Here is a 24,896-nt window from a genome sequence, read left to right as displayed (position 1 = left end):
GGTCAAGAAAGTAGTTACATGACAAAGTATCTTGCAAAGCTGTGCTCGCTTCCAGGCTAAGATGTACTGTGTTTTGTAGGAAGATGGCAGCATCTCAACTACTTGCCATGATTCAAAAGCAAAAAAAGGGCAGAGGATGGGGAAGGAATGCTGAACATACTTAAAACAACTAACGTATGTCACAGTTCAGGACAACTGCTCCAGTATACCCCCTCCGTTGTCCAGCAAGGGCACCCACTCCAAGCTCCGTAGCAGTCACCTCTCTTGGGTGGAGACCTGTGTCTCTGTCCCTCCTGACTGGGGTTTTTCCAGGCTACATTGTTTCCTGGCTACACAGAGAGTTCTCCAGCAAGTCAGACTGCCTAAGCAGGCCTACTCGGCATTCTCCTCAGAGGCTGGGTGTAGCTTCAAAAGGGTGAGTCCAGACGTGGGAATTTGCATTCTCCTCTCCCACAGATATTTCCTAGGAAACCCACCTAACTTCGTTCATCCCAAAAGTGCAGTTTTATTTGGTACATTGTTTAAAATAGTCCTTTGAAACTCAAACACCACCAGGGGTTTACATTGGCCATGTCTCACCCCAGAGAAGTTGCATGCAATCCCCCAATAACACAACAACTTTGCCTTTATGATCAATGGACTCCAAAGCTATTTAAACTTAATTTTAAAATATCTTCCAAAGATATTGCAGGAAATTGCCATATCTGTCACATGATTTAAGAAAAAGGTATTTAACAACATTACATACATGCTGACCAGCTAGCTAGCTTCTTCATTAAAGTAAATCCATGACACATTCATTACATGATTAGAAAAAACATATGGGAACTGAAACTCAGGTTAAAATGCATGTGAAACCTCTGATTTAGTTGCCAGGGGAGAAGACATTAGAATTACATATATATATTTATTTATTCCCTATCATTCAGAATGTTCCTGGAAGTGTAGTGCAACTTGTTCTATATTTGGGATTTAATTTATCTAGTAACTTTAGCTAGGGTTACCATACGTCCGGGTTTCGGGACTTTAAATAGCCGTCCGGGGGGAATTTGTAAAAAGCTAAAAATGTCCGGGATTTCCTCCCGGACGGCTATTTAAAGTCCAAAAAGAGGCTGACAGAGCAGCCGTGCCGGATTGAGCTGCTCACTTGGGGCCTCTCCGGCAACAAAAGCCCCTCCCTTGCAGCTTCAGCATGCTGGCAGCGCTGCGCGGGGCATAGGCGCCGACTTTAGCTGGTGCCGGTGGGTGCTCCCGCTCCCGGCTCCGCCCCTTCCCTACCCCCATTCCAACCCATTTCCCAAATCCCAGGCCCCACCTCCTCCCCCAGGCGCGCCACTTTTCCCCTCCACCCCGCTCCCTCCCAGACTTTTGCGCGGCAAGCCTGGGAGGGAGGGAGGGAGGGAAGAGAAGCAGAGCGCTCAGGGGAGGTGGCAGAGCGGAGGTGAGCTGGGGCAGGGGGGCGTGGAGAGGGCTGCCCGCAGCAGGTAACCCGGGGAGGGAGCGCAGGGGAACCGCTCCCCGCCCCAGCTCACTTCTGCTCCACCTCTGCCTGCTGCCTTGAGCGCGCCGCTCCGCTTCTCGCCCCCTTCCTCCCAGGCTTGCTGCCGAACAGATGATTCGAGGCAAGCGGGGGGTGGGGGGAGAGGGTGGAGAAGCGGGGCGGCTGCATGCTCAGGGGAGCTGGCAGAGCCGGAGTGGAGGTGAGCTGGGGTGGGGCAGGGCAGGGAGTGGGGTGAGTCAAGGGACAGGGAGCAGGGGGGTTGGATGGGGCGGGAGTTCTGGGGGGGGCCTGTCAGGGGGTGGGGGGGTGGAGAGGGATGGGGCAGTCAGGGGACAGGGAGGGTTAGATGGGTTGAGGGTTCGGGGGGGGGCAGTCAGGGGACAGGCAGCAGTTGGATAGGCGTGGGAGGCCTGGGGTCTGGCGGGGGCGTGGATAGGAGTCAGAACAGTCAGGAGACAGGTAGGGAGTGGGGTTCTAGGGGGGCAGTTAGGGTGCGGGGGGGTCTCAGGAGGGGGCAGTTGGAGACAAGGATAAGGGAGGCTTAGATAGGGGGTGGGGTCCCGGGGGTGGTTAGGGGCAGGGGTCCCGGGAGGGGGCGATCAGGGGACAAGGAGCAGGGGGGGTTGGATGGGTTGGGGGTTCTGTGGGGGGCAGTCAGGGGGCGGGAAGTGTGAGGGAGTGGCTAGGGGGCGGGGCTACCCCCCCAGAGTGTCCTCTTTTTTGAAAGTTCAAATATGGTAACTGTAGTTTAGCCAGCATGGATGAGAATAGTGACTTCAATAAGTGATAGCTCTTTATGATCTGTAACATTACTCTTCCAAACCTGAGGGAACTGGGATTATTTAGTCTGCAGAACAGAAGAATGAGGGGGGACTTGATAGCTGCTTTCAACTACATGAAAGGGAGTTCCAAATAAGATGAATCTAGACTGTTCTCAGTGGTAGCAGATGACAGAACAAGGAATAATGGTCTCAAGTTGCAGTGGGAGAGGTTTAGGTTGGATATTAGGAAAAACTTTTTCACTAGGAGTGTGGTGAAGCACTGGAATGGGTTACCCTAAGGAGGTGGTGAAATCTCCTTCCTTAGAGGTTTTTAAGGTCAGGTTTGACAAAGCCCTGGCTGGGATGATTTAGTTGAGGATTGGTCCTGCTTTGAGCAGGGAGTTGGACTAGATGAACTCCTGAGGTCCCTTCCAACCCTGATATTCTATGATTCTATGAATGTCCGACGTGGCAGACATGGTGCAGGAAGGGCTAGACTTCTCGACTTGAGCTGGGGCCCGACTCCCTGACAGAGGTGTTGAGCTGTCCAACACAGGTCTTGGCTCTCCTCCAGCCCTCCCCTTTCCCTTACGGGAAGAAGAGGTTACTCACCCTGTGCAGTAACTGACATTCTTCAAGATGAGTGTCCCTGTGGGTGCTCCACTTCAGGTCAAGGTGCGTCCCAGCACCTTCAATCGGAAATTTCTACACCAGTACCCGTACAGGCCGTGCATGTGCTGTGTCTGCCTCTCAAGCTGTCAGTGTTTGAATAGCACGTGCACGGCCTGGGCTCCTCAGTTCCTCCTCTACAATGGAGTGCGTTCCGAATTCCGAAGTAGAGGGGAGGAGGGCAGGTAGTGGAGCACCCACAGGGACACTCATCTCGAAGAACATCAGTTACTGCACAGGGTGAGTAACCTCCTCTTCTTCGAGAGAAATGTCCCTGTGGGTGCTCCACTTCAGGTGACTTAGGATTGTTGGGACTTCGGATCCAGCAAGAAGGCTGTTGACAAGACAGCTCTACCCATTCTGGTGTCGGACGCTGCAGTGTGGATGAGAGCATAGTGATTGGCGAAGGAAAAGTTCAATGCCCAGGTAGCTGCCTTACATATGTCAGACAGCAGAACATTATGGAGAAAGGCCGTGGAGGTGGAGACAGCTCTAGTAGAGTGTGTCCTAATTGATGTAGGAGGATGTATTTGCCTCAGTTGGTAACAAAGGCGTATGCAGTCAGCAATCCATTTGGAAAGTCTCTGTGTAGAGATAGTGTTTCCCTGTGAGCGCAGAGTAGTGGAGACAAAAAATCAGGGGGGTTTTCTAAACGGTTTTGTTCTATCCAGGTAAAAGGACAATGCTCTGCGAACATCAAAAGTGTGCACTGCTGTTTCAAGGGCATTAGCGTGAGGTTTTGTGGAAAATGTTGGTAGGTGTATAGGTTCATTGAGGTGAAAGGAAGAGTGTATCTTAGGTAGGAACTTTGGATGCGTGTTGGGTGCGAGCTTATCACAGAAGAATGTGGTATATGGAGGGTCTGCCATAAGCACTCCCATTTCTCCTACTCGTCTGGCAGACATGATTGCTATGAGGAAGGCGGTCTTCATGGATAGGTGGCGAAGGGAGCAGGTAGCCATTAGTTCAGAGGGTTTATCCATCAGGGCTTTAAGGACTACGTGTAGGTCCCAGGGTGTAGCAGGCGGTTTCACGTCTGGGTACCTTTCAGGAACCTTTTGGTGATTGGATGGGCAAAGACTGTAGCACTGTCAATCTTATAGTGAAAAGCGGTGATTGCCACAAGGTGGACCTTGAGTGAGCTCATGGAGAGGCCAGATGTTTAAAGGTGTAGCAGGTAATCCAGTATCATTGGGAGTGAGGCAGAAACTGGAGAGGTCTGTTTGTCAGCACACCAAGATGTGAACCGTTTCTATTTATGCAGGTAGGTAGTGTGCTTGTTGTGTGTTCTGCTGTGTAGCAAGCCAGTGCGCACTTGGTCCAAACAGGTTAACTCCTCATTAGAGATCCACTGATTAGCCAGGAGACATTGTACGTCGGGGTGAAATAGCTGTCCACGGCATTGTGATAGGAGGTTGCTGAGCAGGGGAAGGGGGATGGGTGGTTTGACCGACATGCGTGTGAGAAAGGGATACCACGGTTGTCTGGGCCATGCTGGGACTATGAGAATGCCTGAGGTTCCTGCCGAGTCAAAGGTACTAAGCCGCGGAGCGGCGGTTGCCGGAGACAGGAGAGCCAGTTTAGACTTCTACCCTGAGGAGTGGCCCGAGGGGGGAGGAAGTTGGCCATTTTTTTGCTTTGCCTTTGTCTCTGGAGGGTGTCACAGAGGTTTGCTGGCCAGGATCAGATGCAAGTCTGAGGGAGTTTTCCAACAGGAGAATTCTAAGTCTGAACTCCCTGTCCTTGCAGGTCTGTGCTTTCAGCTTGGTACAGTGGATGCATTTTTGGGATACATGAGACTCCCCAAAACAGCATACACACTGTGAATGACCATCTGAGATGGGGATGGCATCATTACAGGAGGCACATCTCTTGAAGCCTGGGGAGCCAGGCATGTCCGTAACCGCGGAGTTTTTTTTTTTTTAATTTTTATGAACAAACAAACAAAAACAAACAAACACACACAGCTAATGTATCTTACCTAAATAGTTTTAGTCATTACAGTTAATATCTAAATAAACTAAGAAACAAACTAACTAGCTAAATCACAAAGAGCACGGCTGAACTCCATCTCTAGCCGGGGACGGCAGAGAAGGAACTGAGGAGCCCGGGCTGTGCACGCGCTATTCAAACACTGACAGCTCGAGAGGCAGGCACAGCGCGTGCGCAGCCCATAGGGATATTGCTGTTGAAATCTCCGATTGAAGGCACTGGGACACACCTTGACCTGAAGTGGAGCACCCACAGGGACATCTCTTCCCCTCACAGTCCTCTTCGGTTTCTTGGCCGGAGCTGGGGAGGGGGAATCAGTGCCAGCTTGTAGATGGCACCAGCGGGGCGCTCCGCACGGACACTGCGGTGTTCGGGGCCAAGTCAGACCTCTACTACAGTGCCGGGGTCAGCACCGACTCCATCACGAGCGCCCTGAGACATTTGTGTCTCTCCTTTTTTGTTCGGGGTTTAAATGATTTACAGATGCGACACTTGTCGCTGACGTGTCCTTCACCTAGAACAGGGATTCTCACAACAAATTTTTTGGTGGCCTCAGAATGCGGCCACCAACTCTTGCCGGTGGCGGCCACCCTAACAATTTTTCCTAAAATACTTAATTAACTTTAGGAAAAACAAATAAATATGCACATATACATGTCCAAATCATTGTAATTTATCCATGTAGGGTTTTTTTTTTTTTTTGCAGACTCAATAAAAACAATGTACAGTTGCCTATTCTTTACTGGACCTAAACAGAAGAGCAACACAAATAAGGTGCTCTGAATGTTCTTGTCTTTTTTCTTGTTTCTTTTGCCCCTCCCAACCCCATTTTTTTTTTTTAAGACTTGCTAACTGAAAAGTGATATTTGTATGTTTGTTAATATCACTTTTCACAGCAGACTTACTCAGCCCCGGCAAGCCCGGGGACAAATTAAGCCCTGGATGGGGAGGTGGCTACAGAGGCAGTGGGGGCCAGGGGCAATGGGACATCCAGGGGATAGGGCCAGAAATCTGAAGCCCAGCTACACCACCCCTGGGAACGTGGAGAACTCACTGACTGCCTGCTCCTCCAGCTTGTATTTCTCCAGAGAGGGGCAGGGCCCAACCACTGCTGGTGGCCCCTGGGGAGGGGCTGCTGCTTTGCCCACCCCTCTCTCCCAAATCACTGCCCAGGAGGCTGTGGCTGCAAGAAAAGCCCCTGGTGGCCACATCTGAGAAACGCTGCCTTGACACCTTAAACAACTAACGTGCGGGTCACTGATGGGCACAGGCTGCTTACAACGATCACATGGCTTAAAGCCTGTGGACCGGGCATGCCCCATCCCTAGGCTAAGTCCCGTCCAGGACCAACTAACCAGAACTAACACTAAGAGAACTATTAACTATATATAACTATTTTACAGGAAAACATTCGTGAAAAACACTGAACAAAGTAAAATGCTAGCCGAAGCAGCAGAAGTTCCAGCACCGACACTGGCAGCAAGAAGGAACTGAGGGTGGGGGGAGCCGGCGGCGTCCCTTATACCGTGGTATTTGCATGCCTCTCCAGGGGGCGCCAGAGCCGGTCCCCTACGGATACCACTGAGGAGAAAACGTCCAGCACTGGTGCATGTGGCGAGCACACACACCTAATATGGAATGGACATGAGCAAGCACTCAAAGAAGAACTCAATAGTGACACTTGAGCCGATAAGAATATTCAGGTGAACAAGAATTTTAATTATAAAATAAACTACAGAAAAGAGCTATCATGAACTCACAGTAATTGCTCTTCAAACATCTCTGTTTTCTCAAAACTTAAATGCAAAGTATTTCAAACCTGGTCTAAAGCCACAATTAGTAAATATGCATGCTATATTTGTAAGTTATACTTTTAGATGGAGCTTTCAAAATTAATCTGAAACCATTCAACAATTTTCTGCTCTATAATGCAAACAACTTAAGATGTAAACCCATTTTTGTTACAAAGCGCATCCAGACCAACAGCCTATATATCAAGTTCCAAAGTGACTGAACAACCAAGATATTTTACATAAAGGACAGAGGTTAGACTGGTTTCAGAGTAGCAGCCGTGTTAGTCTGTATCCACAAAAAGAACAGGTTTTTTAGAGGTTAGACTGGAAGTGCTGGCATATCACAAATATAGCAGCATCACAAAACCCAAAAAGAAAATAAAAACACTCAACATGAAACCTAATTCATTTTTTTAAAATGGAGTTAAAAGTAATTTCAAATACCTATGTCTCCCTCTACAATCATATCTTCCTATTTTAAAATAAAAGTTTGTCCCCTGTAATTGCATGACAGGCCCAAACAAACAGGGGAAACCGACTACACGGATGAAGCAGTGAAAAATAATATATATATAGTGCTGTCACCCAAAGAAAATGGAAAAGAAAAGTCATTTAACTTTCCCACTACAGTGAATATAGATGGTACAAGTACAGTAGCAACACATTCAAACTGTGACTTTAAGCGGTTTCCCTTTAAGAAAGACAATATATTGCTATTGCTCCCAGATCACCTTAACTTTCTACCAGTATTACCTGGGGGAATTTTTCAGCACCATTAACTCTGCTCAGCATGGCCAAGACAAAAGCTGCAGTTTTTCCTGTCCCTGACTGGCTCTGTGCTATAAGATTTTGGGGTCTGCAAAACAATAAGAATTTACTCAGTTATGCATAGGTTTTATAATTGCAAAAACATTTGTAGTGTTGTTAAATGTACATGGTGTTCTCCAAACAGAGGGTGTGTGCACATGGGGGGGATTATATACAAAAAGGGATTGCCTCGAGAGGTAGATTATAAAAACAGAAAGAAGATGACAGGAAATGTGTCCCAGGTCCACGCAGCACAAAACAAGGCACAAAACAGAATGTGGGAGACAGAGGAGTAAGGGAAGAGACTTGGGATAAGTACAGGAGGAAGTCAGAACAGAGATTCAGGTGGATGGGAGATTACTCAGGACCTGAAAGAAAGGATGAGTATCTCAAACTGGATATTATGAGAGACAGGAAGCCAGTGGAGGGTTGATGACTACTCCTGGTGGAATTCTGTGCCACTGCATGTGTGCCGAATTCATGTCCCCCCCAGATTTCTTTGCTTCCCCACAGAAAAATGACTGACAGGGAAGTCACAAGAGTCCCCTGCAGCACGAGTGCATTGTTTCAGGCACCTGGAGCAGCCAGCAGAGAGGTAAATCACTGGGAGGGAGGGGCTGGGGATGCTGCGGCCAGTGGCTTCTGCCCTGTGCCAGGCTCAGCTACTAGTCTTGACTGGGCTGGGGAGGACGGGACTTCCTCTTCCCCTACAAGGAGCGGCTAGGGCTGGGTCAGACCCACCCCCAGAAACCTCTCCAGCTGCAGGAAACGCCGCACCTCCCCACACCCGCTTCTTGCCCCCATTGCTCCTCAGCCATGGCGGGGTGGGGAAGGGTCACTGTATGGGGAGCTGCTCTCCCATCCAGCCAACTCCCAGGCATCCAGACCCACCTCATACCCAGATTGCACTGCCAAGCCTCATCCCCTGCACCAAGAACCTCCCCACTGACTCCCCTGAACCAACACCCGACAAGCCTCACCTTCTGCATCTGCAGCCCCCCTGCACCCAGACCCCCCCTGCGCTGAGCCCCACCTCCCTGCATTTGGACCCCACCCCTGCACCTAGACCGCCCTCCACAGTCAAATCCTCACCCCAACAAGCCCCACCCCACCTGCACCACCCTGACTAGCCTCCCGCACCCAGACTCCCACCCTACTGAACCGCACCCTACCAAGCCAACACCCAGAACCGCACCCTACCAAGCCAGCACCTGGACCCCCTACCCCCTCCCACCAGCTGAGCTCCAACCACCTTTACCTGGACTGACCTGGATGCATAGAGCACCTGTGGATACAGACTAACATGGCTACCCCTCTGATACTTGACCTGGACACTCCTGCAGAGTCCCACTGTGATTGCTCCCAGAAACACCCCCCCCCCCAAAAGCCTGTTCATCCAGATCTCCCTTGCACCTGGACCCCCCCACCAAGCCGCCCGCACCCAGATCGCCCCACACAGAACCCTATTACCCCATGCCTGGATCTCCCTACACTAAGCGCTCCCCCCATACTTGGATCCTGCTAGGCTGAGCCTGCCTGCCTACATCTAGTGTGCTTGGCATGGAGGGGCAGAGCCCAGGGGTGTTTTTTGGACAGTCCCAGTCCTTGCGTTGTATCAGTGTCGGGTGCAACTTTACCACCGAGTCCATGTCCGTGGGAGGGCAGGCACAGGGTGATCTACCTCTGTGCAGTCAGTGGCTGTGCTCCCCACTGCATGCTGGAGCCTCTATGTTTATTTATTGACAAATTTGTTGACAGAATTTTGTATAATTTTAAAATAGTGTGTGCAGAATTTTAATTTTTTTGGCCCAAAATACCCTCAGGAGTAGATGACACCCAGTCAAAGCAGGATGAGAGGAAGATTACGTTGGTAGCAGCATTTTGGACAGGCTAGAGGATGGGAAAAGGTGATAGGCAGAAAGGTCAAACAGGAGAGGGTTATAGTGGTCAAAGTGAGAAATGGGCAGATTTTGGAGATATCAAGAAGATAATGACAAGTGTTTAGACTCCTGATGTGGAGAGAAGGAAAGAGTTAATGTCTAACTGAGATCGTGGGGCTGGGAGGGTCAGCTGACTCAGGCTTGTAGGGCTCAGGTTCTGGCTCTGGGGCTGAAAAACTGCTGTGTAAACATTCTGGCCCGGGTTGGAGCCGGAGCTCTGGGACCCCTGCATGGGTGGAGAGTCTCAGAGCTCAGGCTCCAACCCGAGGCTGAACATCCACACAGTGATATTTATCTCCGTAGCCTGAGCCCCACAAGCCCAAATCAGATGACCTGGGCCAGCCATGGCCTTGCTGGCTTTTATTTCCATGTAGACATCCCTGGGACAGCCAGCAGCTGGAGACTATGCAGGCAGGGGGACCTGAACAACTCTGTGAGGCTCTGGCCAGCTCCACACGGCAAGGCCCTAAGACAGAGTAGCACCTCCATCCCCTGATGGCCATCCAGCCTCTCTGGGTTGGCGGTGGAGAGGGACATGCAACCAAAAATTGTAACTAAAAGGAGGGCCTCAGCTCAAAAAGTTTGAAAACCCCTTAAGGTGCAGGGAGGGGGGAGCTAGAGGCTGTGTGCTGCTGGCAGGGGTGTAGCTCCAGGTACAGGCAGCGGGTAGGTAGGGGCTATGTGCCAGGAGGACTGTAGCTCAGGCTGCAGGGAGGGGCTGTGTCCGAGGGGATATTGCTGTTGCGAGGCCAGGCTGTGCAGTCAGCCTGCATGAGGAAACTGACCTGGCCACGTAGAACACCTGGTGTCACTGCTCCCCCAACCCCGCCCAAACATTCCTCCGTGCTCCCCTAGGGGGGCTTGGGCCTGTCCCGCGCAGCAGGGCTTGCTTGGGGAGGGAGCAGGGCCAAATGGAAGGCAGAAATCTGTCCCCTCTCCCCCCGTGTGTCACCCAAAGCTTGCAATTTGCAGGAGGGCAATGTCCCCCCCCCCAACTCCTCTCCAAACTACGCCATGGGAAAAACTGAATGGAATCTAGTGTGACACCAAGACATAAGGAGTCAGGGAAGGAGATTAAGCATTGCAGGTATGATCAGCCAGGGAGAAGGAGAACCAGAAGCATTGGAAGAGTCTGGGGGAGACATGGGGGGGCTTGCCCTCCCAAACTGCAATGCCATAAGCAGAGGGGGGAAGCTCCACACACACCCCTCCGATACCCCACTCCAGGTCAGAGGCGGGAAGCTGGAGCCAGGCAGTGCAGGGTGGCTGCTGCTCTGGCTGGTGCCACGGAGGCTCCCCCCTCCTCCTGCTGGTGCTCCTCAGCCCCCAGCCCCCTTTGACTGTTCATACAGCTGGTAAGAGCTGCCTGGGCAGGGGAACTCAGCTGCAGGACTGGAAGAGCCCTCTGGGAACAGTGACCATGGGGGGGGGGCCCTCCCAGCACACAGCCCTGAGCTATCCTCTGCCTGCACCCTGAGCTACCCCCGGTTATCCGCTCCCTGCACTCTGAGCTGTTTTCAAACTTTTTGAGTTGCCCCCCCCACCCCCAGAGTTATAATTTTTTATTGCACCCTACCCCTCCCTCAAACCCAGACAGGCTGGGTGGGCTGCTGAGGTGAGTTGGGGTGGAGGTGGCGCTCCCTCTTCGGTCCCCTCCATGTGGAGCTGGCCCTGCTCTGCCAGGCCCTGCCCCCCCAAATATAGAAGTCAAACCATGTCTATGACCAGAATGGCAGAAATATGAAAATAATGAACAAATGCAAATAGCATGTTTTACACCTTGTTTTGCAAGTACTCACGGGTCAGCTAGCATCATAGGAAGCGCTGTCTCCTGTATCTTGGATGGTCTGTTGAAACCCATTTCATAAATCCCCTGTAATAACTCTTTCTTCCTGCCAAACCAGGAAAAAATCAAACTATTTACAAGCAAGTGATGAGATGCCCTAGGACAGTGCTTTCAAAATGTTTTAGGCTGCATACTCCTTTCCAAAGAATGTAGTCTACCGTGTACCCTCATCTGAGATATGGTCATAACATACCTATGATTAGATTTCCAAATCCTACTAAATAAAATGTGTTACGGGATTTTTCTCATGTCTTTTTCTCCAGTCCGGGAACTTGAGTAGGACATTCAGGCATGTGAAATTACTGATAAGAGTATTTGTAAAAAAAACAAGGTTTATTAAAAGCCAAGAGAAAATGGAGTTAAAACAAAAGCGATGGTTAGCTTAACCTATCTAGCTGAACTGGATAGGACATTCTCAGTTGAGTCAGAGGAAAAACGATCTTAATGTCTAAAAAGCAAGACCTGTTCTGTCTGACAGTCTCTTGTCAGAGTCAGCCCCTGCTGTCAAGTCCAGAGAGATAGATAGGGTACCCCAACCACAATCCAGGGTTGCCACCCTACCTTCCAAACCAGTTTTATCCAATTACTCACGCACTCAGTAGGGTTTGGGGGACTCTGCATTCTTTAAGAGATGGGCCACTGAGGATACAAAGATGCTTTACCAATGTTTGATATCCGTCTCTCACATGCTAAACATCTTAGCCCCACTTGCTGTATTCAACCAATCCCCAATTCTGTTAAGGAAAGCAATTAGGTGTGACCTTTTACCATTTATTTTATGTCCTTTACCATGAAACAAATTATTGCCCAATCCATCTTCTATTAGGAAATATAAAATATTGACCAAACCCAACACACTGTCACAGGTACCACACATGCTCTTGGGAGAGGTATCACTACAAGATCTTTTGCAGCATATTATCAGCATGTTTTGGTTTTAAAGCTTATTTAGACTTGTTCTAACTGTTCCTTGCTGTGGCTCTAGTCCAGCAGACAGAAGGAAGACTCATCTGTTGGCATAACACCATCATTTCCTATACACCTTCCCTTGGAAATCTTGCATCTAATCCTAATCAGGGCCTGGGTACACCACAAAAATAACCATGTTTAAATGTGGTTAGGAAACATCAGTGAAAATCCATGTTGTAATATGGTCGGATCATAGTTGTGTGGAAAGACTGACATGCTTAAACCATGTTTAGGAACTATTTTAGTCTATATATTTACCTACATTAAAAACAGTTTTCATTATAGCTATAGATTTTTTTTTTTTCTTGCCAGTATGGAAAGGAAAAACTCTTTAAGGTGTCTATAGCTATGGCATCTAAAAATCAGTGTTAAAATATGGGTGGATTAGAATCGTGTTTCAATGTGTTTTTTGGATATGGTACCAGGACATGTTAGTCTCACAAGATCACACTACAGTGGAACGGATGAACCCTTCAATGTATGTCTGCGTGTCTTCCCCATTTTAGCTGTATTTGATTTTTACTGTATTGTACTATCACTCCCAAATTCAAAGGAGACTGTGTGACAGAACATGACTAAAACCCCCACGTAATTACTACTGGCCCATTGACCTGACTGCCCTTTTTCAGTGTGTAGTTCTGTCCCAGTTACTCACAGATGCAGTTCTTCAAAGGTTTTTACTGAGAAGAGAGGGGAGCTGGGATCTCGCTGCAGGACTTCAACATGATGATTGGATTCTACCAGAGACTTCCGGATAAGCTTGTTTAAAAGGGAATTTTCTGCTAAATCCACTACATGAGCATGGAAGGAAAAAAAAAAAAAGAAAGGGAACAGATCACCATACCTGGCAGGCTGTATAAAAGTCACAGCTTAATTCTCGTAAGTGCTAGAAATAGTGTTTTTAAAACAAAAAAGTAAACACAAGCCCCAAGAACGAAAAAAAATGAAGTCAACACACACAAGGTGGCAAAGTATGATGGGACCGACCTAGCTTTGTCTCAAACAATGGAATTATTGCAACCCTAGACATGCCCACTTTGAGGAAAAAGAAAACACTGTGCCACCCCCTGTAGCCCAGCCAAATATTTAAGTCTACCCCATCTTAATTTGTAAACCTGTTGTGCTTCCCCAGGCTAATATGAGAGACTCCCTGGCCCAATATAGCTCACGTTGCAAACTCCATTTAACTCAAATGAACTCTTACCCCGCCCCCCAAGATTCTTAATGCACCCCCAAAGCCCTCCTCGAGAAGAGGCCAATGTGCTCTTCCCTGCCTCTTCCACCCCAGAGACCTTGTGCTGTCCATGACATTCCTTTGTAGATTCACTGGATCTTGCCCTTTCTTCTTTTTTATTGCAATGCACTTTGGTTTCGTTTTGAAATGAAAAAAATGTAAAGAGCTTTCAATGTAATCAATTAAATGGTTCCACCCCCCCCCCTCCATTTTCAACATTAAGGACTTGAATAATGTTCGGGTTTGTCTACAAATGGAGCCATTACTGACTATGTGTGGAGAGACCACTGCCTATCATGTTCACCAATATTGTCTCACTTTTCCTTGTACTCCCCAGTTGACTCTTAGATTTTATAAGCTCCTTGGGGCATAGACAGTCTTTTTATTCTGTGTTTATACAGCATCAGAACAATGGGGTCCTGGTCCATGCCCAGGGATCCTAGCTTTATAGTCATTCAAAAAATACATTAAAACTAATATTGCAGAATAAAAACATTCACACATAGAGTTATTCAGAAAGAGCTGTCCTGAATAGTTTCACGTGTAGACAAGCCCTTAAAGTCATTCTAGTTTCATGCTGTTCAGATCACTTGAGCGGTAATGAACCACAACCAATTCTTAGGTGAGTCAATGTGCTTAGTGCCAGAATAAGCTTTACTCCAACTCCAGGCCTTGGTTTTTTTTAACAAGCAGCAAATATTTAAAAGGGATACTGCTTAGGACACAGCTATATGCAAAAAGCATGTATACAGTTGCACAAGTCTGATATTCCTAGCATAGCACATAGGTGAAACTTTGCTTATGAAGGACCTACATTAAGGGTCTAATCTTCCATCACAGTGTAACTCTTATTGATGTTAATGAGCATTTGGACACATGCATCAGAGAGGAAAATAAGATCATTCAGTGGCTAGACAACTGATTTAAAGTTACACAAAAAATATGTAAAAATGTAAAGTTTGCGAAGTCAAGCACCGAAAAGTTAGGAAATGCCAGATTTAAGCTTGCCTGTGCAATGTGAATTTAGTCCCCCTGTGACAGATCTGATGCACTGGGGGCGGGGGGGGGGGGGGGGGAGGAGAAGTGAGACTGACTGGACAAAGAAACCGGGGCAAGCAGTTGGGGAAGGGACGGAGGAATACTAAGGTTGGATGAGGAGCCAAGAGAGAGAGGTTGTGGTCAGATCTATACTTGGAAGGCTCTGTTGGTATACCATACCAGCAAAGCGCTCCTAGTGTGGATGCAGATATAATATCAAAATTGTGCTTCTGCCACTATAACTTTCTCCAGCACCTCTGGAGCTTTTTCCAGCACCTCTTCACACCCTGATGATAGATTTCAGAGTAACAGCCGTGTTAGTCTGTATCCGCAAAAAGAAGAACAGGAGTACTTGTGGCACCTTAGAGACTAACAAATTTGTTAGTCCTGTTCTTCTTTTTCCTGATGATAGAGCTATGCTAGCACAAGTTTGTAGAGGAGCCATGGCCTTAGACTGGGAGTCAGTGGGGGGGAAAGGGAGTAGGGGACATGACTGGAGGAAAGGGGAGACAGATTGGGTGAGGAGCCAGGGGAGGGAATGGGACTGGTTGGGCAAGGACACTGGTGACAAGGATTTGGGGGGGGGGGGGGAAAGTGGGAAGAAGAAACTGAGGCTAGGATGGGAAGCCATGAAAAGGAGATTAGGACTGAGTGGGCATGGGGACAGTCTGGGATGAGGAGCCAGGGTGAGGAAAAATAGCACTAAGTCAAAGACATGTTATAGGGAATCAGGCAGAAAGGATCAAAAGCTTCGGAAAGAGGCAGAAGGGTGTGCGACCTTTAGAATCCAGAATAGAACCAAGTACTTCCGTTTCTCTGCTGTCAGCAAATAACTGTGAAACCCACTAGCAAACTGTCCCATCCCTTTCCAGTGCACCAGATCTAAGATTCCAACCTGCTGATGGCGTACGTTGATGTCAGTATGATTGCACATGATGGATTTTTTTTTTTTTAAACCTAGAAAATTACACACAAAATCCACCATTAAAAGAATGTTAAGGTTGCAAAGTGAAGCACTCAAAAGTTAGGAAATGACAGAATTCAGAGGGCCAGGGCAAACATGATTCACCCTCCCGCCTTCTGTGTATGCGTTATGATTTGGCTTGGAAGGATTAGATTTTTAATCGGTAAACATCGATTTCACTGTACACACACAAAGCAACAAAAAATATTTCTATCAATATTAAACAAAATTTACAGACAGGCTAAGCAAGAAAAATGCTGCTTGAGAACTTAAGAGTTTGATTTAAGGATATTTACTGTCTATATTTTGAAATGTGATGTTGACAATTTGTGTTTTAACGGTAATGATTTAACTTTTTGAATCTTAATGTCTACTCTCCTTAAATAATTGTCATACCCTCATCCCATAATTTCCCTCAAATGTGAACATTTAAATTGAGAAAAAGAAAAAAGGGCTTACAAATAAACTTCTATATTATTCGTTGAATTTATATTATAATTGAATTCTGCCACGTAATCCCACACTATTTTTCCCCACAGGACCCCTGCCCCATTCAGTGCACAGGATGGACCCGCTCTGGGACAAATCATAGTTGTGTAGCAAAGAAGTTTGTCTGTTGGACCCCTGCCGCATTTATTGCCGAAACTGGAAGGGGTGAGTGAACGAGGCAGGGAATTGCAGGAAGAGAAAGGATTGTCTCAGGGTTAAAGCAGTTGAATGCTACCCTGGGGAACTGGATCCTATCCCTGCCTCTAGCACAGAGTTCCTATGTGATGCTGGGCAAGTCATTTAATCAAAATTTTCATAGGTGGAAAAAAGTAGGATACGATCACTTGAGCTAATGGGGTGAGTGACAGCAGTAAGGTTGTCAGAGTCTATGCGGACCAGCAATAGAGAGTGATGAGACACTTTGCCAGAGGGTTTCACAGATATTTGCTGACAGCAGAGGAATGGCAAAACTTAGGAATTCTTGGTTTATTCCAGATTCTATGGGGAGTGTTCTCTAGTGGGACCCTTCTCCCTGTGTCCCCCAAGCTTTTGACCTATTCTGCCAAGTCCCCTCTAATCTGCCCCTGTTCCAGTCCTGTTTCTTCCTCACCCCTGGCTCCTCAGGATAGTCCCATACTCCACATCCCTGTCTGAATCTCCTTGCCCAGACAGTCCTAATCTCCTCCTCAGGGCTCTGAGTCCCAGTCTCTCCCTCACTCCCACCCCCAGCCTTCTTTCCCATCCAGTCCCAGTTCCCCACTCCTGGCTCCTCACCCAATCTGTTTCACTGCCCCAACCTCCACTTGTCCCTCCCCATCTCAATTTCCCCCATGGCTCTCAGTCTCCCCCTCCTGGTTCCTCATCCAATCTCCATCTCTTTTCCATCTCCTTGTTCCAATCTTTTTGCCCAGTCAGTCCAGTTCTCGCCCTGCACCCAGCTCCCCATCAAATGAGTCTCCCCTCCCGGGGTTCTTCCCCACTCCAAGTCTCCCTGCTCCCAAATCCATGTCCAGTCTCCTCCCACATCTCCAAGTCTCCTTGCCCAACCAGTCACAGTCTCCTTACCCTGACAACTCCAAGTCTTAGTTTCTCTACCCCCACCCCCAAGACTCCTTGTCCCAATCCACTCCCTGCCACCACTCTGGTCTGGCTATTGCCTCCTCTAATTCAGTCAGACACTTTCCTTCTCCATGCTGCCTGAGCGCCAATGGGGTATCATTGAGCACAGATCAGGCCATCTCCTGCTCTCAGATCCAGTGCCTGATCCCACCCCAGCCTGCAGCAGCCAGGTGCAGCAATTGTAGGGAGCCCTGGGCTGGAACATGCTCAATGCACACAAAATCTTTGCAGAATTTATGTAAGAAGCTCCAACAAGTCTACTGAGCACATGCAAGGAGATTTTTCAATGGCTCATAACTTGGCTGCATTTGGGCACACGTTCATGGGAACAGCAAAAGGCACATCCCTGACACAAAGGCTATTCCCCCTGCCAGATTTCAAGTCCCTGCTCTAAATTACAGGGCACTAAACTTCTCAGCAAAACAGTTGTAACAAACAGAATATAGCAAAATAATGTATTTTTCCATAACCTTGTTCTCAGAAATGGCTACACCATTTTAGCTAAAACTTTCCAAAAATAACTCAGCCTGAAGCAGATACCCAACATGGAAAGTTTCAGCCCAAATGGTTAAAGTTTGGCAAAGCTATAACCATCTGAAAACAGGGTCTTACAATGGGAAGTATCGGGCAACCTTAATTATTATGTTTCTTATTTGTATTGTCGTAGCACCGAGGAGCCTTCGTCATGGACAAGGACCCCATTGTGCTAGGTGCCATACAAACACAGAACAAAAAGGCAGTTGGTGGCACTGCAAGCTCCACCTGTAACAAACATTATGATGAAATAAACATATTTTCCAATGATAATATACCTCATCAACAAGTAGGCTATATACATTTGTAACCTACAGAGTTGTGAAGGCGATTTGCCACATAGAGAGCCCTAGTGACTTCAATGGGGCTCAGCCCACACAGATCACAATGCACAATACAGACCTAAATTGGCAATTACAGTATTAAGGGATTAGAGTTACGAAAAACATAATCAAGAAATGTATTTCTCAAAAAGCCCTCTTTCTGATGCAGAGTAACACGGACACTGAAGAGTAACAAGACCAATTTCATCTTGCTTTAAGAATGTCATTTTCACTTTCCCTACTGATCTCAATGTCAATTTCACTTTTATATAGCACCTTTCATCTAAATGAAACCCAAAATACTTGATTATACAAACTACACTTCACTTCACCAGGAATCACTTCACTTCATGCAGCACTGAACAGCAGTCACTTCTGAGGTGAAACAGCAGCTGCTAGAAAGTGTACAGAAGCAATATAAAAAAGTTTAAGACCAGAAGTTAATAAGAATCTCGTTGAATTAAGGTGCCACCAGACTCCTTGTTTTTGTAGATAAGGACTAACACGGCTACCCTCTGATAGTTGAATTTGAGAACACCTTTTGACAACGGGAGAGCAAAAGTAAGCAGAATCTATCTTTAACCAATGGTAATTAATCAGAATACACCTTTAACTTTGGTTATAGAAACTTAGCCTATTCCATAAATAAGGACTGTAACAAAAGTACAATTTAAGAGGTTTTGTCTCATTTGCATTCCACGTCTTGTCTGTTAGACTGTAAGCTCTTTGGAGCAGGGACTATGTTTTTTCTATGCCTTTTACAGTACTGTGTACATTTATGGAGTGATAAGTATATAATACCTTTCAGAGTAACAGCCGTGTTAGTCTGTATCCGCAAAAAGAAGAACAGGAGTACTTGTGGCACCTTAGAGACTAACAAATTTATTAGAGCATAAGCTTTCGTGGACTACAGCCCACTTCTTCGGATGCATATAGAATGGAACATATAATGAGGAGATATATATACACACATACAGAGAGCATAAACAGGTGGGAGTTGTCTTACCAATCTGAGAGGCCCACCTGTTTATGCTCTCTGTATGTGTGTATATATATCTCCTCATTATATGTTCCATTCTATATGCATCCGAAGAAGTGGGCTGTAGTCCACGAAAGCTTATGCTCTAATAAATTTGTTAGTCTCTAAGGTGCCACAAGTACTCCTGTTCTTCTTTTTATATAATACCTTGTGACTAGGGCTGTCAATTAATTGCTGTTAACGCAAGCAATTAATGCAAAACAAACTAACTAGATAAAGTTGCTATTAATCACAGTTTTAATTGCACTTCTTAACAATAACAGAATACTAATTTAAATTTATTATAAGTATTTTGGATATTTTTCTACATTTTCAAATATATTAATTTCAATTTCAACACAGAATACAAAGTGCTCACTTTATATTATTTTTGATTACAAATATTTGCACTGTAAAAAAGGTAAATAAAAGAAATAGTATTTTTCTATTCACCTCATACAAGTATGGTAGTGCGAGCTCTTTATCATGAAAGTGCAACTTACAAATGTAGAATTTTTTTTTACATGACTGCACATAAAAACAAAACTTTAGAGCCTACAAGTCCACTCAGTCCTACTTCTTGTTCAGCCAATCACTAAGACAAACAAGTTTGTTTATATTTACGGGAGAGAATGCTGCCGATTTCTTATTTACGTCACCTGAAAGTGAGAACAAAGGTTTGTATGGCACTGTTGTAGCCAGCATTGCAAGGTATTTACGTGCCAGATATGCTAACATTCATATGCCCCTTCATGCTTCAACCATTCCAGAGGACATGCTGAATTTAAATCGGTATCCTATTATTGTTTAACAGTGTGATTAAATCGTTTGACTAACATGGGTGCCTTTGTAAAGACATCCCACTATCCTCTCCACTCTTTCCAGATGTGCCACTAACGTGAGCAAACAATGAATCGAAAAGGAAAGAACCCTGTCCTCTGAAGGACTGAGAAAGCAGAGCTCTTGTATGTTTTATTGACACTGCCTGATCACTCAAAGGGAGCAGACAGGTGGAGTCATTGTACACACACCCACAAGACCAAATCGTAGCCAGTAGATCCTAATTATAAGCTGAATAGACATGGCAGTGCTCCTTTAATCAAGCAGAGCTTGAAAAAGTTTTGTGATCCCACCTTTATCATCTTCCTTATCCTCCTCTTCTCCAGAACTTGCATATTTTTTCCCTTAAGGAAAGAAAGTCACAAAACTTACATTGAATGTACAAGCATACAATACAATACTTTTATATTAAATAACAGACAATATAAAAAGGGAAATAAGGACATCCCATGGAATTACAGACTAGTCAGCTTAACTTCTGTACCCGGAAAGATAATGGAGCAAATAATTAACCAATCAATTTGCAAACATCTAGAAGATAATAAGGTGATAAGTAACATTCAGCATGTATTTGTCAAGAACAAATTGTGCCAAACCAACCTGATAGCTTTCTTTGACAGGGTAACAAGCCTTGTGGATGGGGGGAAGCGACAGACGGGGTATATCTTGACTTTAGTAAAGCTTTTGATACTGTCTCGCATGACCTTCTCATAAACAAACTAGGGAAATGCAACCTAGATGAGCTACTATAAGGTGGGTGTAAAACTGGTTGGAAAACCATTCTCAGAGAGTAGTTATCAGTGGTTCACTATCATGCTGGAAGGACATAATGAGTGGGGTCCGCAGGGATCAGTTCTGGGTCCGGTTCTGTTCAATATCTTCAACAATGATTTAAATAATAGCATAGAGAGTACACTTACAAAGTCTGTGGACGATACCAAGCTGGGAGGGGATGCAAGTGCTTTGGAGGATAGGATTAAAATTCAGAGATATCTGCACAAACTGGAGAAATAGTCTAAAGTAAATAGGATGAAATTCAATAAGGACAAATGCAAAGTACTCCATTTAGGAAGGAACAATCAGTTGCACACATCCAAAATGGGAAATGACTGCCTAGAAAGGAGTACTGCGGAAAGGGATCTGGGGGTCATAGTGGACCACAAGCTAAATATGAGTCAACAGTGTAACCTTGTTGCAAAAACAGCTACATCATTCTGGGTGTATCAGCAGGAGTGTTGTAAACAAGACAAGAGAAGTAATTCTTCCGTGCTACTCTGTGCTGATTTGGTCTCAACTGGAGTATTGTGTCCAGTTCTGGGCACCACATTTCAGGAAATATGTGGACAAATTGGAAAGAGTGTAGAGAAGAGCAACAAAAATAATTAAAGATCTAGAAAACATGACCTATGAGGGAAGATTGAAAAAACTGGATTTGTTTAGTCTGGAAAAGAGAAGACTGAGAAGGGACATGATAACAGTTTGCAAGTACATAAAAGGTTGTTACAAGGAGGTGGGATAAAAATTGTTTTTCTTAGCCTCTGAGGATAGGACAAGAAGCAATGGGCTTAAATTGCAGCAAGGGAGGTTTAGGTTGGACATTAGGAAAAACTTCCTGTCAGGGTGGTTAAGCACTGGAATAAATTGCCCAGGGAGGTTGTAGAATCTCCATCATTGGAGATTTTTAAGAGCAGGTTAGACAAACACCTGTCAAGAATGGTCTAGATAATACTTAGTCCTGCCACAAGTGCAGGAGACTAGACTAGATGACCTCTCAAGGTCCCTTCCAGTCCTATGATTCTGTGTGCCAGGCTGATTATTGGATAGCCAACAATTATTCACAAGCCAAGATTTTAAAAGATACAGCTAGTCAGAAGCCAGCACATTTTACACAAGACAAAGTATACTGTACTTTTAAAAATCAAAACTTTGAGGATCTTACAGATTTATACCCTGCAAGTAGAGAGTCACTTCAAATTTAAAGTTTTTAAAAGTTTAATATCTAAGAAGAATGGAAAGATTTCCATATGAGAGATTGAAATGATTAGGACTACTTCATTTAGAAAAGAGACAAAGACGAGAGGACAAGAATGACACTGGTATAGAGTAGGTAAAAGCACTTCTATTTACCCTTTCTTATAATACAAGAACAAAAGGACATCCCATGAAATTGGAAGAGAATAAATTTAAATTTGATAAAGGAGATAATTTTTATGCATACTGCCACAAGAGTCATTGCAATAGTCCAAGATCTTAGTGAGATTACTCAATACTCCAAGAGTTTCATGAGAGTCATTAAAGGATTGCACAGTTATATAGATACTGAAAACACCTGCAGTTACATGACATAGGATGCAACAATAAATATGGGAAAAATCAAACCAAAATCTTGGGAAACTTCCAAGTGGCTTGTACATGATCAGAATCCAAAGAGCAGGGCTCTTAACCCTGGTTCACTGGATGAAGGATGAAAGGAAGCAGAGCCCACTGAAAGGAAGCCGACATTACCACCGTGTGGTGCAAATTATCGTGCCTCACAAGAAATAAGGAACTGAACAACAAAACCAAGAGGTCACCAGGTGGCATGTCTGAAGAATGCACAGTGCAAAGCACAAGGAGAACACAGATGCTTCTAATAGTACAAGGAGAACAGAGATGCTGTTCCCACACAGAAGACTGCACTTCTGAAGGGGCTGTCCCATACCTAACGAATAACATAGACGACTTGGAAATCAGTTGAATATTTGGAGACTGAGCCACCAATGACAGAGGAAATGTTACTTACACTACCAAGAGAAAGCTAAAAGAAGTGGAAGGTGTACTGAGAGCCAAATCCAAAGGACAGTATCAGCTATTCCTGATTAACTCAACATGTGGACACTGTTGGGGCAGTCTACACAGGGAGTTATTCCAATTAGCTATTCCTTAGTAACTCCATATGTGGCCAGGAGTATTCACGAATAAGTGTGCTTTACTCCAAATTAGCTTAATTCATTTGGAAGTTATTTAAATTAATTCGGAATAAGGCACTATTATTCTAGAATAAGAGCATGTACACAGGAAGGTATTCAGAAACAGCTATTCTTCTTTAAATTCACACCCTGCTTTACTCTGCATTAACTTTCATGGCCTTTGTCTACAAAAGCTGTCACTGTCCTGATGGGGAATGTAAAGGGGGCAGCTAAGAAACACCCTTTCCTTTTACTATCCGCTGTGGAACAGGTGGAGACCCACTTTGGGTGCCATGGAGCAGCACCCCACTCGTATAGCCAATGCTCACTTAAGGGTGCGATCCTCAGCCGGACCCTTACCTAGGGTGGGGAAACTGGCATTCCTGATGCCCCTGAGGCTCTTCCAGGGGGTGCAGAGTCCAGAAAACTGGAAGGGAGAAGGGACATGAGCAGGGCAGGGGCAATGGGGGTTGAGGGGGAAAAGAACAACAGGGGGTGGGGATAAGCAGAGGGGAGATTGGGGGTAACAAGCGTGGGGACTGGGGTGGTGGTGGGGTAATGGAGCAGCAGGGGGATGGGGATAACAGGGAAGGGGGAACAGGGTGTAACAGGAGAGGGGATGTGGGTAACGGTTGGGGGGACAGGTGACGGGGTAACCGGGAACGGGGTAACAGAGGAGGGGGAACAGGGCTTAAGAGGGGGTAATTATGGGAGGGGGGACAGGGGTAACAGAGGTACAAGAGACGGGGTAACAGGGGGACATGGTAATGGAGATTGAGGAGGACAGGGTAATGAGGTAGCAGGGGGATGGGGTAAGAGGGATTGAGGAGGACTGGGGGTAACAGAGGGACGGGGTAATGGGGACAGGCACTGAGGTAACTGGGGATGGAGTAACGGGAATTGAGGGCAGGGGGTGATGGGGGTAACAGGGATTGAGGGGGACATAGAGTAACAGGGGGACAAGTAATGGAGACAGGTAATGAGGTAACAGGGGACAGAGTAACAGGGATTGAGGACAGGGGGTGACAGGGGTAACAAGGATTGAGGGGGGACAGGGAGACAGGGGGATGGGGTAACAGGGGACAGACAATAGGGTAACAGGGAGATGGGGGTAAAGAGGAATAAGGAGGACAAATCTTAACGGGGTAATGGGATTGGAGGGAGACAGAGTAACGGGGATTGAGGGGGGGGGCACACAATGGAGTAGCAGGGAGATAATGGGGTAATGAGGATTAAGGAGGACAGAGTTTACCAGGGAAAAGGGGTAATGGGATTGAAGGGAGACAGAGTAATGGGGATTGAGGTGGGGCAGCGGATTGAGGGGGACAGGCAATAGGGTAAAAGGGGGATGGGGTAATGGGGATTGAGGTGGGACGGAGGTAACGGGGGATTCAGGGGCACAGGCGATGGGGTAAAAGGGGGATGGGGTAACGGGGATTGAGGTAGGATGCAGGATTGAGGGGGACAGGCAATGGCATAACAGGGATTGAGGTGGGGCAGAGGATTGAGGGGGACAGGCGATGGGGTAACAGGGGAATGGGGTAACAGGGATTACGGTGGGACAGGGTGTAACGGGGGATTGAGGGAGGAGGCAATGCGTAACAGGGGGATGGGGTAATAGGGATTGAGGGGGACAGTAGATGGAGTAACAGGGGGATGGGGCAATGGGGATTGAGGTGGCACTGGGGATTGAGGGGGACAGGCAATGCGGAAACAGGGATTGAGGTGGGGCAGGGGATTGAAGAGGGAGATGGGGTAACAGGGATTGAGGTGGGGCAGGGGATTGAAGAGGGAGATGGGGTAACAGGGATTGAGGTGGGATGGGGGTAACGGGGGATTGAAGGGGAACATGCAATGGGGTAACAGGGATTGAGATGGGGCAGAGGATTGAGGGGGACAGGCGATGGAGTAACAGGGATTGAGGTGGGACAGGCAGTAACAGCGGATTGAGGGGGAAAGGCAATGGAGTAACGGGGATGGGGTAACGGGGATTGAGGTGGGACGGGGGTAACGGTGGACTGAGGACAGGCGATGGGGTAACAGGGGGATGCAGTAATGGCGATTGAGGTGGGACTGGGGATTGAGGAGGACAGGAAATGGGATAACAGGGA

At 46.7% G+C, this 24,896-nt stretch overlaps 1 protein-coding gene across 1 annotated transcript in view; it reads right to left on the bottom strand.

Annotated features, from left to right (window-relative positions):
- Positions 1-24,896, bottom strand: part of DDX25 (DEAD-box helicase 25) — a 54,197-nt gene that overhangs the window by 19,330 nt on the left and 9,971 nt on the right. Inside the window, exons 2-6 of the mRNA XM_034754601.1 lie at positions 23,146-23,212; positions 20,131-20,181; positions 12,934-13,069; positions 11,263-11,355; positions 7,470-7,572 (exon numbers count right to left, since the gene is read on the bottom strand). Of these exons, the coding sequence (XP_034610492.1) occupies positions 7,470-7,572; positions 11,263-11,355; positions 12,934-13,069; positions 20,131-20,181; positions 23,146-23,212 (450 nt within the window). The remainder of the gene's footprint in view (positions 1-7,469; positions 7,573-11,262; positions 11,356-12,933; positions 13,070-20,130; positions 20,182-23,145; positions 23,213-24,896) is intronic.

Source organism: Trachemys scripta, chromosome 21, assembly GCF_013100865.1.
Source record: "Trachemys scripta elegans isolate TJP31775 chromosome 21, CAS_Tse_1.0, whole genome shotgun sequence".
Taxonomy (NCBI): domain Eukaryota; kingdom Metazoa; phylum Chordata; order Testudines; family Emydidae; genus Trachemys; species Trachemys scripta.
This window is presented reverse-complemented; position numbering and strand designations above follow the sequence as displayed.